We start from the raw sequence: 13169 nt of genomic DNA, 5'->3' as shown, positions 1-13169 counted from the left end.
ACACACCCATCGGCTGCACCACGGACATACCCAACAGCTGCACCACGGACACACCCCCCGGCTGCCCCTCGGACGTACCCACCAAGCGTTCCACACACCTGTTCGTCACTTGCACCCCATGCAAACTCATTCACTCAACACAATGTCACTCATCTCACACTTCTCACAATACGCTTCTGAATACACCTCCAACACTCACACGGCATCATCTAAACTACCTGTTGCCCTGCTAACTTAGTGCTCCCCGTCTTCCCTTTAAACTAAGCACATACCACGTCATTATCATCCACACTACCCTCTCTGCGTCCCCACTACAGGTGTCATTGTCACTACCTAATCTTAACTTCACCTAAGGTCATCTTCGCTAGATCCCTACACACAATATCCTAAACCACCCGGGCTAGTTTTCACTGCCATACACCCCATAATCTATAGCGCATTTGCCCCCACCATGGGAAGGGTGGCAGGGATGCCACCCTTACCCACCGGGCCCATCGCTCATCAATCCCCCAGTCCTCTGGCACTAATAAGCCCCCTTATTCAGAGGTACTGGGTCCCGCCTCGGCATCTAAAGCCGAGGCAATCCACGGGGGCGCCTGCTCGCCGGTGTAAGGCCTTCTAGTTTCCCGGGGTCTGGCGGGGGGGTGTCTGGGGTCGGCTAACCCGCTCCCCCCTGGGCGGAGTTAAGGACCTCAACCGCCGGGGATCATCCCGGCGCGTGGCTCGACAGTGCCGCGCCAGGTGACCCAGACGGTTGCAAGTATAGCACCTCACCTGATAAGGTGCTTGTCTCCGGAATTCCAAATTTCCCCCCCTGAAGGTCCGAATTGGATTACCCGCTCGTGGTCCACCGCGGGCCACCTCCGGGGCCACCTGCCATGGTCCAGGTCCCGCCAGGCGCTGGTCCACCAGCCTCCGGACCATGCCCGCCAGGTCAGGACTCACGTCGGGGGGCGGGCCCCCTCAGGGGTCCGCCCTCCATCGGGGGTCCCACCTGGCGGACCGCCATTGCGTGACGCTCGCTCCCCCGGGCCAGGAGCCTCGCTGCTTCCCAACGAGCTGCAGCATCAGCCGCCTGGCTCAGAGTCTGCGGGCGCCACATGGCGAGCTGTTGCCGGAGCTCAATATCCGGGAGGGCCTGGATAAAATGGTCCAGCGCCAGGCTTTCCCGGGAATCCGCTGCCATGTTAGCATGTGCGATCCCCACTGCGCGGCGAATGTCGTGGGCAAGTTCCCCGATGGCTTCCTGGGGCTTGCGTTTTCGCAGCGCGAGCTGAGCTTTAACAAGCTCGCTCTGCTGTTCAATGCCGAATCGATTAATTAGGGCGTCGCAGAGGGCTGGCAGGGTGAGAGCACCCAGTGGTAATGCCGTCAGCACCTCCGCCGCCGTGCCGCGCAATGCGGCCACCAGGTGTACTCCACCTTCGTCCTCACCCCAACCGTTGCCCTTACACACACAGTCAAACTGCGCCAGGTACGCGCGTAGATCACTCTTGCCGTCATACGGCGCGAGTGGGACCTTGTGGGACCACCTCGTATGCGAGTCGTTGCCCGCCTGCCGGACCCCGTGCGTCACCCCTTGCGGGGTCAGCGCGGGGCCGAACCGGCCGGGCCCCCACAGTACATTACCCCCAAGGGGCTCCCGTGCCTCCCCTGTCCCTCTAAAAACTACCCCTGTTGGTGTCGATGCATGGGTCACGCTTCCGCAACCCGCTACCCATTCCATACCACCACAACCTTGCTCACTCACACCTCGCACCTCTCCCATCACCGGACCCTCTCGCTCGCACCCTCGTTCCATACCCTCCGGACCAGCCATACACCTCACTCTTGGCCTCTCACGAACCTCCGGGTCCATCTCGACCCCCAAGCTTATTAAATCACCTGGCGCATCATACGCACGACCATATTGGTCACCACTTACACCGGGTCCTCTTTCTCTTCGCTTCTCCTCCATCACCTGCGAATCCCTCATCCGGTTAATGAGCACATCATCACGATCCGAACACAGACTTTGGACCAATTCTTTTACTTCCTCCTTTATCTCTTTCTTATCCTCTCTCCGTCACTTCTTAATTTCGCTCACCCCTTCTTCCACTTCTTCTAATTTCTGCTTCACCTCCTTCATCTCCTCGTGCGCCCCCTTAAGTTCTTCCTCTAACTCCACCTTATTTTTTTCTATGTGCTCCCGCACCTCCCGCTCTTTAACCTCCATCACCTCTACCACCTTGTTCATTTTCCTCGTCAGGTCCTCATGTACCGTCTGACACTCTTTTTTAATTACCCCTACGTCCTTTTTCATCTCCTTCTGTGTCGATTTTAAACCCTCTATTACCGCTGTGTTCTTCTTTACCTGGTCCCCCAACTCCTTTTGTCCCACTGTCAGTTGTTCTACTCCCAGCGTCAACTCCTCTATACCACCTTGCAATTTTACAGTCCCCTTTCTCACCTCCTTCTCCATGCGCTCCTCACAGTGCCTCACCTCCTCACGCACTCCTCCGACCTCCTCACTCACACCTCTTCTGATCTCCTCTCCCATCACTTGCATCTCCTGCCCAGATACCACCCTCATCTGCTCCATTTCCTCCCTGTGAGCATCCAATTTAGTTTCTACCCCCATTCTGACCCCCTCTATCTGCTGCCCCATTTTTTTAACTTCCCTTTCCGCTTGCTCCCTCATGTCCCTCAATTTGCCTTCCATACTGTTTTCTAACCCCTCTAACCCCTTTTTCATCCCTTCCATTTGATTCTCTTGAGCAGCCATTCTGTTTTCTACCCCCGTTAACCCCTCCTGTATTTCCCCTAATCTATTGTCTAATCCCTCTATTCTACTCCCTAACCCTCCGATCTGGGCCCCCATGTCCTCCCTTAATTTCTCGCTATTGGACCCCATCCTTTGTTCTAACCGTTGGCTATTGGCCCCCATGTCCTCCCTCAATTTCTCGCTATTGGACCCCATTCTTTGTTCTAACCGTTGGCTATTGGCCCCCATGTCCTCCCTCAATTTCTCGCTATTGGACCCCATTCTTTGTTCTAACCATTGGCTATTGGCCCCCATGTCCTCCCTTAATTGCTTGCCCATTCTTTGTTCCAATTGTTCGCTATTCTGGGCCATAAGGGCCTTCATTTGTATTAAAAAAAGGTTCAAATCCACCAGCGGCGCTGCTACGGTCGCGGGCGCGGTCGCCGTAGCGATCTGCGAGGCGCCATTTTGCGCGCCCGTAACCTCGTGCGCGAGGACGCCATTTTGCGAACCTGCCGCCCTCACTGCTTCGCTCTCCTCATGTCCCTCAATTTGGTCCTGGATCGACCCTGCCTCACTCTCCTCTACCGGAACCCAGCCGTCTTGATCTCCCATAGCACGACTTTCAAAATTCGGGTTTTTTGTAAAACAAAATCAAATTTCGGTGACTTATAATTTTGAGCGCGTTAAGCGCGCTTCGGGTCCGTATCCCACTCCTGACACCAATTGTTACGGACACGGTTTAGATGTTATTTACCGAGCGGTGGTATTGCCGCGACCGAACAGTTATTCCCCGACTAGACCCCGATTCCACCCAGACGTTGACCAAATCGCGCTATGCCAAATCAATGATGGAAAGGACGCGACGACTGGGAAAGAGGAAACGACGCAAGGGGTACAGTTCTCAAGACCTCCGGAGGAGGGTATAATTACGGTGGTAGAGAAAAGGGGGTAGATTACACGGCAGAGTGAGGTAAAAGACACAGAAGAGATGGGCACTTAAATACAATCTTATCTATCCCAGACAGACCACAGACAAACGGAACAAGGCTGACTTACACAGGGATTGATGGCAGGGAGGGACAGGTAGTTCGATGGCACAAGGTGCACCTTGGCCCGGGGACAGGATAAAGCACGGTCCAGTCCAGAAGATGCAGGGAGGCCTCACAGCGCTCGGAGGGTACGTCTTGCTTGCTCCAAGCTCAGCGCGCATCTGACGTCACCTCCCTCTTCCTGCGCATGCTCAGCGGGGAGTGACACGCCCTCGGCTGGTTGGCTCCGCCCCCCTGGGGCCGGTCCGCCGCTTCCATTGGGTGCGGGGGTTACCGGGCTCCGCCCTTGACGAGGAGCTGACAGGGAGCCCCTATTTGGTAACCCCGTCGAGCACATGTTCGATGGCGGCTCGTTGGGAAGGCCTCGTGCCCTCCCAACACCCCCCTACCAACCAAGCCGGAGTGAGGACGCGCACTCCCTGTGCACGCCGCTGCCGTTGCTGTTGTTGTTGTTGTTGTTGTTGTTGTTGCTGAACCGTGAGGAAGAGCTGCGGGGAGGTATTGGGAGGTCCTAAACTTCCTAACGGTGCCATACAATCACATTCTGGTGCAACGAAGGGTCAGAATTAATGGAAACGAGTCCTTAACTGACATAGACTAAGAATAACTAGCAAGATGTCCTATAGTTGTCTTACATGAGATACGGTGAACCTGGGCACGACATTTAATGGGGGAAATAGGGGGAGGTCGGGTCTACAGAGTGTTGTTTACAGAAAATGGGACTAGGGAATGGGGGATTGGGGATAGTTGGGAAGTATTGAGGAAATAGGGGAATATTTACAAGCGGATATGGATGGATGCAAATCCCATATCCGCAACAATATATATATGTATATATATATATGTCTATATATATATATATATATATATATATATATATATATATATATATATATATATATATATATATATATATTGTTGTGGATATGAGGACTGTATATTTTTTTTGATTGTGTGCTGTATTGTTGTGATTATTGTTTATTCTGTGCCTCCTGCCTCCGGAGCTGTGTAAAGACCAAAAGGGCGTCCCATAGTCCACAAGCATACACGTCAGCCAAGTAATAGAATATACCTGTTGATAGTTATCTCTTATTCTGTGTATTAGCGTAAGGCTGTGTCTTCCATTAATTGAAATACTCCATTGCACCAGTGAAAGAGATAGATTCCCTTCCATTCCCCCCTTTCCGTCAATTGCAATTCGAAGCGCCTTCCGCATTTTGGTCGGTTTTTTCCCTTCATCCGCCATTGACCACGAGGCTCGAGTCAGGGAAGAAAGGCGTGTCTCCACCTCGTCAGAGGAGGGGAGGGGCGCGCCCGCCCATCGTCGTCCGGGGCGGAGCCCGAGGGTCGTGCGACCAGCCAGGGCCGAGGTGAGCGCCCCGATGGGCGTGTCCAAAGTGCCGGGGGCGTGATCGCTGGGGGCGCTATAAAAGGGCGCAACCGGAAGTGGAGAGAGAGAAGAAGAAAGAGAGATGCACTCTGGGTTGGTCTGGGTCGGTTGAGAGAAAGAGAGGAGGAGTTGGTTGCAAGGAGTTGGTCACAGTCGGTTGCCAGAGAAAGGAGTCGGTGGTCAGTTGGTTGCGGTGGTGAGGAGTCGGTGGTGACGAGTGAGACAAGGCCTGGCAGGGCAAGTGCAGGCAGCCGCAGCAGCGCCACCCAACCGCCAAAGGGGGCCTGAACGGCGGGTCGGAGCAGGGCCGAAACGGACCGGCGGCTGCTGAACGCGCCGGTTGTGCTGCGGGACCCCCCTTGGACCTTTCCTCTCCCTCCAGCCATCCACCTTCTGCCATCCCTGGCATTCCCCGCGTGAGTCAGCGTTCTGTTTGTTCTGTCCTGGGATATAAGTTAAGTCTGTAGGTAAGCTAAATTTGCACTGTGTCACCTGCGTCTTGTGCTTGTAAATAAACGTGACATCTGTCTTTTTGCTTGTGTGTACATAGTAGGAATAAATGTAGTAGTATTTCAAACCTTTTTTTTGTCTCCGTTTTCCTCTTGCATTGCGTCGCTTTTGTCTTTTCCCTCATTGAGCAGCTAGGGTGCGATACAACCAACGTTCGGGTGGAATCGGGTGAGTTTTGTTAGGTCGCGGTTTTAAACCACCGCTCGGTCTATAACATCCTAACCGCGATCAGTAACAATATATATATATATATATATATATATATATATATATATATATATATATATATATATATATATATATATATATATATATATATACACACACAGACTTGGCATTTAATATGGAATATTTTTTTTGTGGGGGTGAACTTACTTTTGAACTTACTTTTCAAGATGTCTCAGAACCAAAAGTTCATTGGAATTAGGTTGAAATTATTCTAGATTTTGTTAATGTGACCTTTAAAAGAAACAAAAACCACATTTGACATTTCGAAACAAAATAAATTGATCCTTGAAAGTGATGTAAACTGATATCGAACTCAATTCATGGACAGTACTGTGTTAAACTTCTGTACGTTTTCCAGAAGTATCTCTTTATTTTGCACATTAGCCAAAAATTTTTTTAACAAAAACAAAAGTTAAATTACGACTGGGATTACGGACAGTAAAATTACAGTTCAGTACTTCGTGTAACCCCCACGAGCATTCAGGAGAGCACGTACACGTTGAGGCATGCTGTTCACGAGATTTGCCAAGGTTTGGACAGGAATCGCTTGCCATGCAGTGACAATAGCCTGCTGGCAATTCACGCACAGAGGTCGGCTGCTGGTCCAAGTGGTCGATTTGACACGTTAATTCTGCCCACAAGTTCTCTATCGGATTCATATCCGGGGACATGGCAGGCCACTCCATATGCTCCACACCACGGTCAGCAAGAAAGTGTTGGATCATGCGAGCACGATGAGGCCGTGCATTGTCATCTTGGAAGGCAAAGTTTTCTCGAAAGGCTGCGTGAGCAAATGGAAGCAATGTTTCTTACAGAATGGCCCTCTACTTGAACTGGTTCAGGTTTCCATTCAGAACAACCAGGTCAGTTTTGCCCCCTGCATGAAAAGCAGCCCAAACGGTCACCCCACCACCTCCAGCTTGGACTCTTGGCACCATACAATATTTGTTGTAGGCTTCATGCACTTGTCTGCGCACTCGGATGCGGCCATCTTGACGATAGACCAGAAATCTAGACTCGTCACTGAAGATCACGTGATTCCAGTGTCCTGGCTGCGATTGACGGTGCTCTCTGGCGCACTGCAATCGGCGCTGGCGATGTTGTCTGGTCAGGCGTGGCTTTCTCAGGGGACGCCTGGCATGATAGCCTGCTTGAACCAGTCGTTGGTTGACTAGCCTTCTGGATACAGGCACATTTGTCAGTTGCTGCCACTCAGCCCTAAGCCGATTAGCTGACTTGGTATGGCCATTGCGGACTAACCGGTGCAGCTGGCGATCATCCCTCCTTGTGGTTCTGTGGGGACGTCCTGGCCTCGGTATTGGAGTAGGGACACCCCTCTGAGCATTTCGTTTCAGGATCTTTGACACCTGACCTTGAGTGATGCCATGCTGCCGAGCAATAGCACGCTGTTTCATGCCGTAATTTCGTAAAGCCACCACTCCATGACAAACAGCATTGTCGAGTTGATGGACCATCTCAAGAGGAAGCGGCAATAACTTTTGGAGACGTGCAGCAGTTGTTTTCCACTAATACAGAACGCAACAACCATTGTATACCCAACTGTGAAGCCAATCAACAAATGCACCTGTCCATACATTTTGCCACGCCACCTGTGATGTAATCCTGTTGTTGACTTCTTGCTGCGACAGACAATCAGTGACATGGTTCTTTCAACAAATAAATCACCAAAGTGTAAAAGAAATGCACCAGATTGATATACTGAGTTAAGAAAGTAAACCCAAGTCAAGAAAAAAAAAAAATTCCATATTAAATGCCAAGTCTGTGTATATATACATATATATATGTATGTATATATATATATATATATATATATATATATATATATATATATATATATATATATATATTGTTGCGGAGATGAGGACTGTATATTTTTTTGATTGTGTGCTGTACTATTATTATTATTGGTTATTCTGCGCCCCCCTACCTCCGGAGCTGTGTAAAGGTGAAAGGGCATCCCATAATTAGTCCACAAGCATACACGTCAGCCAAGTAATAGAATACCCCTGTTGATAGTTATCTCTTATTCTGTGTTTTAGGGTAAGGCTGTGTCTCCCATTAATTGAAGTACTCCATTGCACCTGTGAAAGAGAATAGATCCCCTTTCATTCCCATCCCCAAAATCCCCATTTCCTTCACATCCCCTTTCGTCATTGCCGAGCCTCGATTGCCCATATTACATCCCCTCTCGTCATTGCTGAGCCCTCGATTCTCAATCACCTCCCCTCCAATAACCGCCATTGACCACGAGGCAGGGTCGGAGAAGAAAGGCGTGACTCCACCTCATCATAGAGGGGAGGAGGGGCTTGCCCGCCCGTCGTCATCCAGGGCGGAGCCCGAGGGTCGCGCGACCAACCAGGGCCGAGGTGAGCACCCCGATGGGCGTGTCCAAAACGCCGGCGGCTGAATCGCTGGAGGCGCTATAAAAGGCGCAAACGGAAGTGAGTAGTGAGTTGGTCTGAGTTGGTTGAGAGTCGGTCGTCAAGTGGAGAGTGGTGAAGAGTCAGTCAGTAGAGGTGGTGGTCAAGTGGTTGCGTTGGTTGCGGTGAGGAGTCGGTGGTAAAGAGTGAGGGACCAAGAAAGAGTTGACGGGTGTGGACCAACGAGTCAGACAAGTCCTGGGAACGCAGCGAAGGCCGCAGCAGCAAGAACACCCAACAGCCAAAGGGGGCCTGAACGGCGGTTTGGAGCAGGACCGTAAAGGAACGGCGGCTGCTAAACGCGCCGGTTGAGCTGCAGGACCCCCTTGGACCTTTCCTCTCCCTCCAGCCATCCACCTCCTGCCTTTCCACCCTTCTTGTGTACGTGAGTTTTTCTTTTGTTTGTTCTGTCCTGGGTTAATTAAGACTGTAGGTAAGCTAGTATTTTCCCTGTGTCACCTGCGTCTTATGTGCTTGTAAATAAACGTGACTGCTTTCTTTTTGCTTGTGTGTAAATAGTCAATAAATTTAGTAGTATTTCCAAACCTTTCTTTGCCTTCGTTTTCCTCTTTGCATTGCGTCGTTTTCGTCTTTTCCCTCATTGACTAGCTGCGGTGCGATCCGGCCAACGTTTGGGTGGAATCGGGTGAGTCGGGGATCCTGTAACGGTCGCGGCAACACCACCGCTCGGTAAATAACATCTTAATCCGCGATCAGTAACAATCATATATATATTATATATATATATATATATATATATATATATATATATATATATATATATATATATATATATATTGTGTTATGTCTGGCCGGGTAGTGATATGTAGAGCAGATAGAGCTGAGTAGGTAACATGCTTCGAGGTGGCGCGGTAAGGAATCTGACCCTGTAATAAGTTCCTCATGTGCAGGCGTTTTGTCGGGTAAGGAGTATACTTGTGAATCTACCAGGAGGTTCGTGTGTTAAGTAGAGTTATGGATTAAAGAGTAGCGCCCCTGTGTGTCCTCACCTGGTTAGCCAAACCTTTGTCCCTTTTGGCACTGCACACCACATAGACATTCCGACAAGTCATTAGTGCAACACTAAATAACGCCCTCCCCCTGACATGACTTAGGAAGGAAACCAGGTCAGGACACCGCCGCATGGCCGCCGCCATTTACACCTCCGACAGGCCTATCCACCTTGTGTACCACGCACTATGACCAAGGAACAGAGAACGAGTGTTGGAGTGACGCTGTGGGCGTGGACCTGGGCGAGTCGGTGTAGGAGACTGATTGGTTGGCAGCGCGCCAAGGCTGACGTGACGGCCACGGATTGATCCGAGGCGCGGCAGGACTTTGGTTGGAGTGAGTGAGTTGCGCAGCACAAGTTGGTTCGAAGGACTTTGAGAGAGTGAGAGAGTTGGCGACGAGATCAGGAGCGCCGAACGCGTTTGCTTAGACTGAGTCTGAAAGAGTTGGTTCAGAGCAGTTGCACGGCAGTTCGGTTCGCAGTTCGCGGCCTGAGTTGACGAGTAGTTGAGTTGCTCTCTTGGTGTTTGGACATCTACGCTCGTGCTCTGGCAGTCTCTAGCGGCGCTCGGTTTTCTTCGTCTTGCGCAGCCCGAGTTGGGTCGTGGCCGGGGTGGTGTTTGCTTGCTTTTGACCTCGTTTGGAGTCGCCGGCCTGTGTTGGACGCGCGGTGCTTTTTCGTGGTGCTGGGAGCTCGTTGCTTTGGAGTTTGGAGCAAGGGACCTCGTGGTGTGCGATTGGCGCTTGTGGAGCTTGGAGCGAGGCCTCGTGGGTACATCGGGGCCGAACGGAGCCATGTTGGACGGCAGCCAAAGACAAGACGACAAAGACCAGATAAGCCCGAGCTCCGCGGTTACACTTTACATAACGAACGTGTTATTTTGGTACTTCATAATCCCTCGTCTGTATTTGATATCTTTGTGTGTGGGATCCCAAATTAGGACTTAGGTTTATCGTTGCGTTTCCCTGTCCCGGTTCTTATTACAATAAACCCTTATACTATTTTCTGTATATATTCCTGAACGCAGCTTTCCGTGTGATTTATTTAATTTGCAGCAGCATTGGAGACGCCCGTAGAACAGGCAAGACTGCGGGGGTCTCGCCGCTCCCCTCCATCCCGCGCGCTTTGGTGTAGCTTTTTGGTTCCGGAGTCCGCCATTGAGTTTTCGCCTCAGGGGTTAAGGCCTTCGCGATCGGCATCCGTGACCACCTGATATTAATCAAAGATGGTCACGCGACAATATATATATATATATATATATATATATATATATATATATATATATATATATATATATATATATATATATATATATATAGTTTGCCCAAGAAAGATCATGGGTGATGGTGAGGCCCGACAGTTTGTGTGGCTGAACTTCTCTTTCATAGAAAACCCTTATGTTTCGGATACAGGATAGCAAATCAATTTCTTATACAGATATAGTACAGCACTTTTCATTCCAATATAAATTCTGAAAGTGCATTTCAATAAGGAGGAGGAAAGAAAAATAGAAGATGAAGAAAAAGCAACTGTAAAGGGATGATTGAAGATACAAAAGATGTACAAATATACAAAAGAAGATTGAAAATCCTGGCCAAATAGTAACCTTTCTTGTAGGCTTGTTATTTATATACAGTTGTCAACCTGTGGATTGACAACTGTATAGAAATTTAAATTTATACCTATAAAGGCAAAAATCTTTCTCTCTCTCTATTTGTATGTGTTCTATGCAAGGTCACATATTTTAAGTTACAAACTCGAAACTCCGGGTCAAATACGACTTTGTGGGGGGTGGTGTGGGGGGGTTTGGGGGGGGGGGGGTAACATAGGCTATGTGGCCACGGCCTCACGCGATGGTGTGGAGGGGCAGAAATTATTTATGTAAATGTGTACCGTGTAGCGCCAACTTGTGGTGGCAGAGGGTATTACAATTTCTTTTTTGCCTCGGCAATGCTGAGGTTAAAGCACTCTTCACACGGGTAAATTTATTTTGGCAAACAGATTGACTGATTGGTCCGTCAGCGAAGCGATGAGCAGGCTCCGCTTCTTTCATATAGTTTTGAAACTACGGCTGGTGCAAAAATGCCCCCAAAATGAGATGAGTTTTTATTGGCTGTAGTACCTGACCTTGGAAACCACAATTCCCCAAATGGTTGGCATTTGAAGCTGAAACTTTGTCGTTTTCCAGGAAAGTTAACCAGGTAGTATGTACTGAAAAGTAAAAGAATCTGGAAATGGTTGTGTGGAGACCATTTCTCCATTCGTCTATTTTTCCATTTGGGTCAGGTTTAACGATTAAGCTTGTTGAAAATTTCCTGATACATTCAGCTGAAATTCTTAGTTTCCAAAAAACTTTATTTTAAAACATTATGTTGAAATCTTCCCCAGCCATTCTACATGTCTGACCCTTGTGCTTTTGTGCTTTGCTGCAGGTATGGAGTGAAAAGGATTACATGAAGTTAAAAGAGAAACTTGCATCTTATTATCCACACTCGCACTACTTTCGAAGGTGCTCTGAGGTTTTTGCAGAAATTATATTTTTAACACTTGACGCTCTGCCTCAAATCAGTAAGTGCATTTATCAATTGGATATTATGAGTAGTACTCTGATAGGGTGGAACATAGCACATTCACCTTTGAGCTATCTCGTTTGGATTTTGATTCCTGACCTGACGATAAACTCCGACATGGCGTTGCATCCAAAAGTGCACCATCCCTCGGTTGGGTTGTTAAGCTGGGACCCATTTGTTAACATTGATTGCTGGTAGACATTATAGATCCTACAGTGTGTTTGGGGAAGGATGAGCAAGTTATTGCCAGCACACTGAACAAATTCCAAATTCCGGTCCTAACTGGCTCTGGGTGAACATCATATTTGGCCGGCAAGTTCAGGAGACAGAGTTGGAACAAACGTACATGCCCATACCATACTATAAAACATAGCGGAGGAGTAATAATTGGTTTACGATTGGGTAATGATTGTGGAGGAGAGAAGGTATATACCAAAGTCTATTTGTAATATGAGCACATATAGATATAAATGAAATAGTATGTTTACTTGAGTCATTTAAAGTCATTTTGGTTTGTCATAATGGATATAAAGTCTGGCGTCTGTAATGAGTTTTCTTGATTTTTGTTTTTTTAAAATTCTCCCCTCAACAGTGGTGTTATCGGCAGTGGCCTGTGTGTATTTTCGAAGCATCCGATCATCGATACACTACTTTATCAGTACTCTCTCAATGGATACCCATTCATGGTAATATCTTCCTCTCTTTATTCCGACAACACTGATTGTTGAGTTGATTCCATGTGAACATTGCACACAGCCTCTTTAAGGTAATTGCCGAGCTAAAGTTTTGGCCAATTTGATCTATACCTCGTACTTCACTATGCTGTATTCCATGATACTTGTCCTTCCTTTAGATATGCCTTTTTGCACATCTTGTATGTGTGAGCACCGAACACACAATGCTGAGTACACATTGCACCACTCAGGAGAGATTTTGTTTTGGATACAAGGTCAAGGCTCCTGGAAGAGCAAGAACGCTGAACGGATCAAGACACAACAATACAAAAGGAACAGTAGAAAGAGTGGGGGGGCACCAGCAGTAAGGTTGAAGGATAAAGTAGAGGGAGATTTGGCCAAACAAGGGAAGTGGGGAGGAATGAGGGCGAGAGGAGGATGCACGTATTGGACAAGATGGATACAGAAGCGAGCTCTCAGGAAGTAAAAACTGGAAATATGGAAGGAGGTGGGCATGGGGGTGGGGGAGTTAACAGGGGTAGAAAAGTT

At 48.7% G+C, this 13169-nt stretch overlaps 1 protein-coding gene across 5 annotated transcripts in view; it reads left to right on the top strand.

The window, feature by feature from the left end:
• Positions 1-13169, top strand: part of SMPD2 (sphingomyelin phosphodiesterase 2) — a 612478-nt gene that overhangs the window by 535442 nt on the left and 63867 nt on the right. For all 5 annotated transcript variants that reach the window (XM_078778065.1, XM_078778069.1, XM_068119574.2 and 2 more), the window contains 2 exons: positions 11809-11885; positions 12539-12632. In XM_078778065.1, the coding sequence (XP_078634191.1) occupies positions 11809-11885; positions 12539-12632 (171 nt within the window). The remainder of the gene's footprint in view (positions 1-11808; positions 11886-12538; positions 12633-13169) is intronic.

Source organism: Myxine glutinosa, chromosome 1, assembly GCF_964187855.1.
Source record: "Myxine glutinosa chromosome 1, kmMyxGlut1.1, whole genome shotgun sequence".
NCBI lineage: Eukaryota > Metazoa > Chordata > Myxini > Myxiniformes > Myxinidae > Myxine > Myxine glutinosa.
This window is presented reverse-complemented; position numbering and strand designations above follow the sequence as displayed.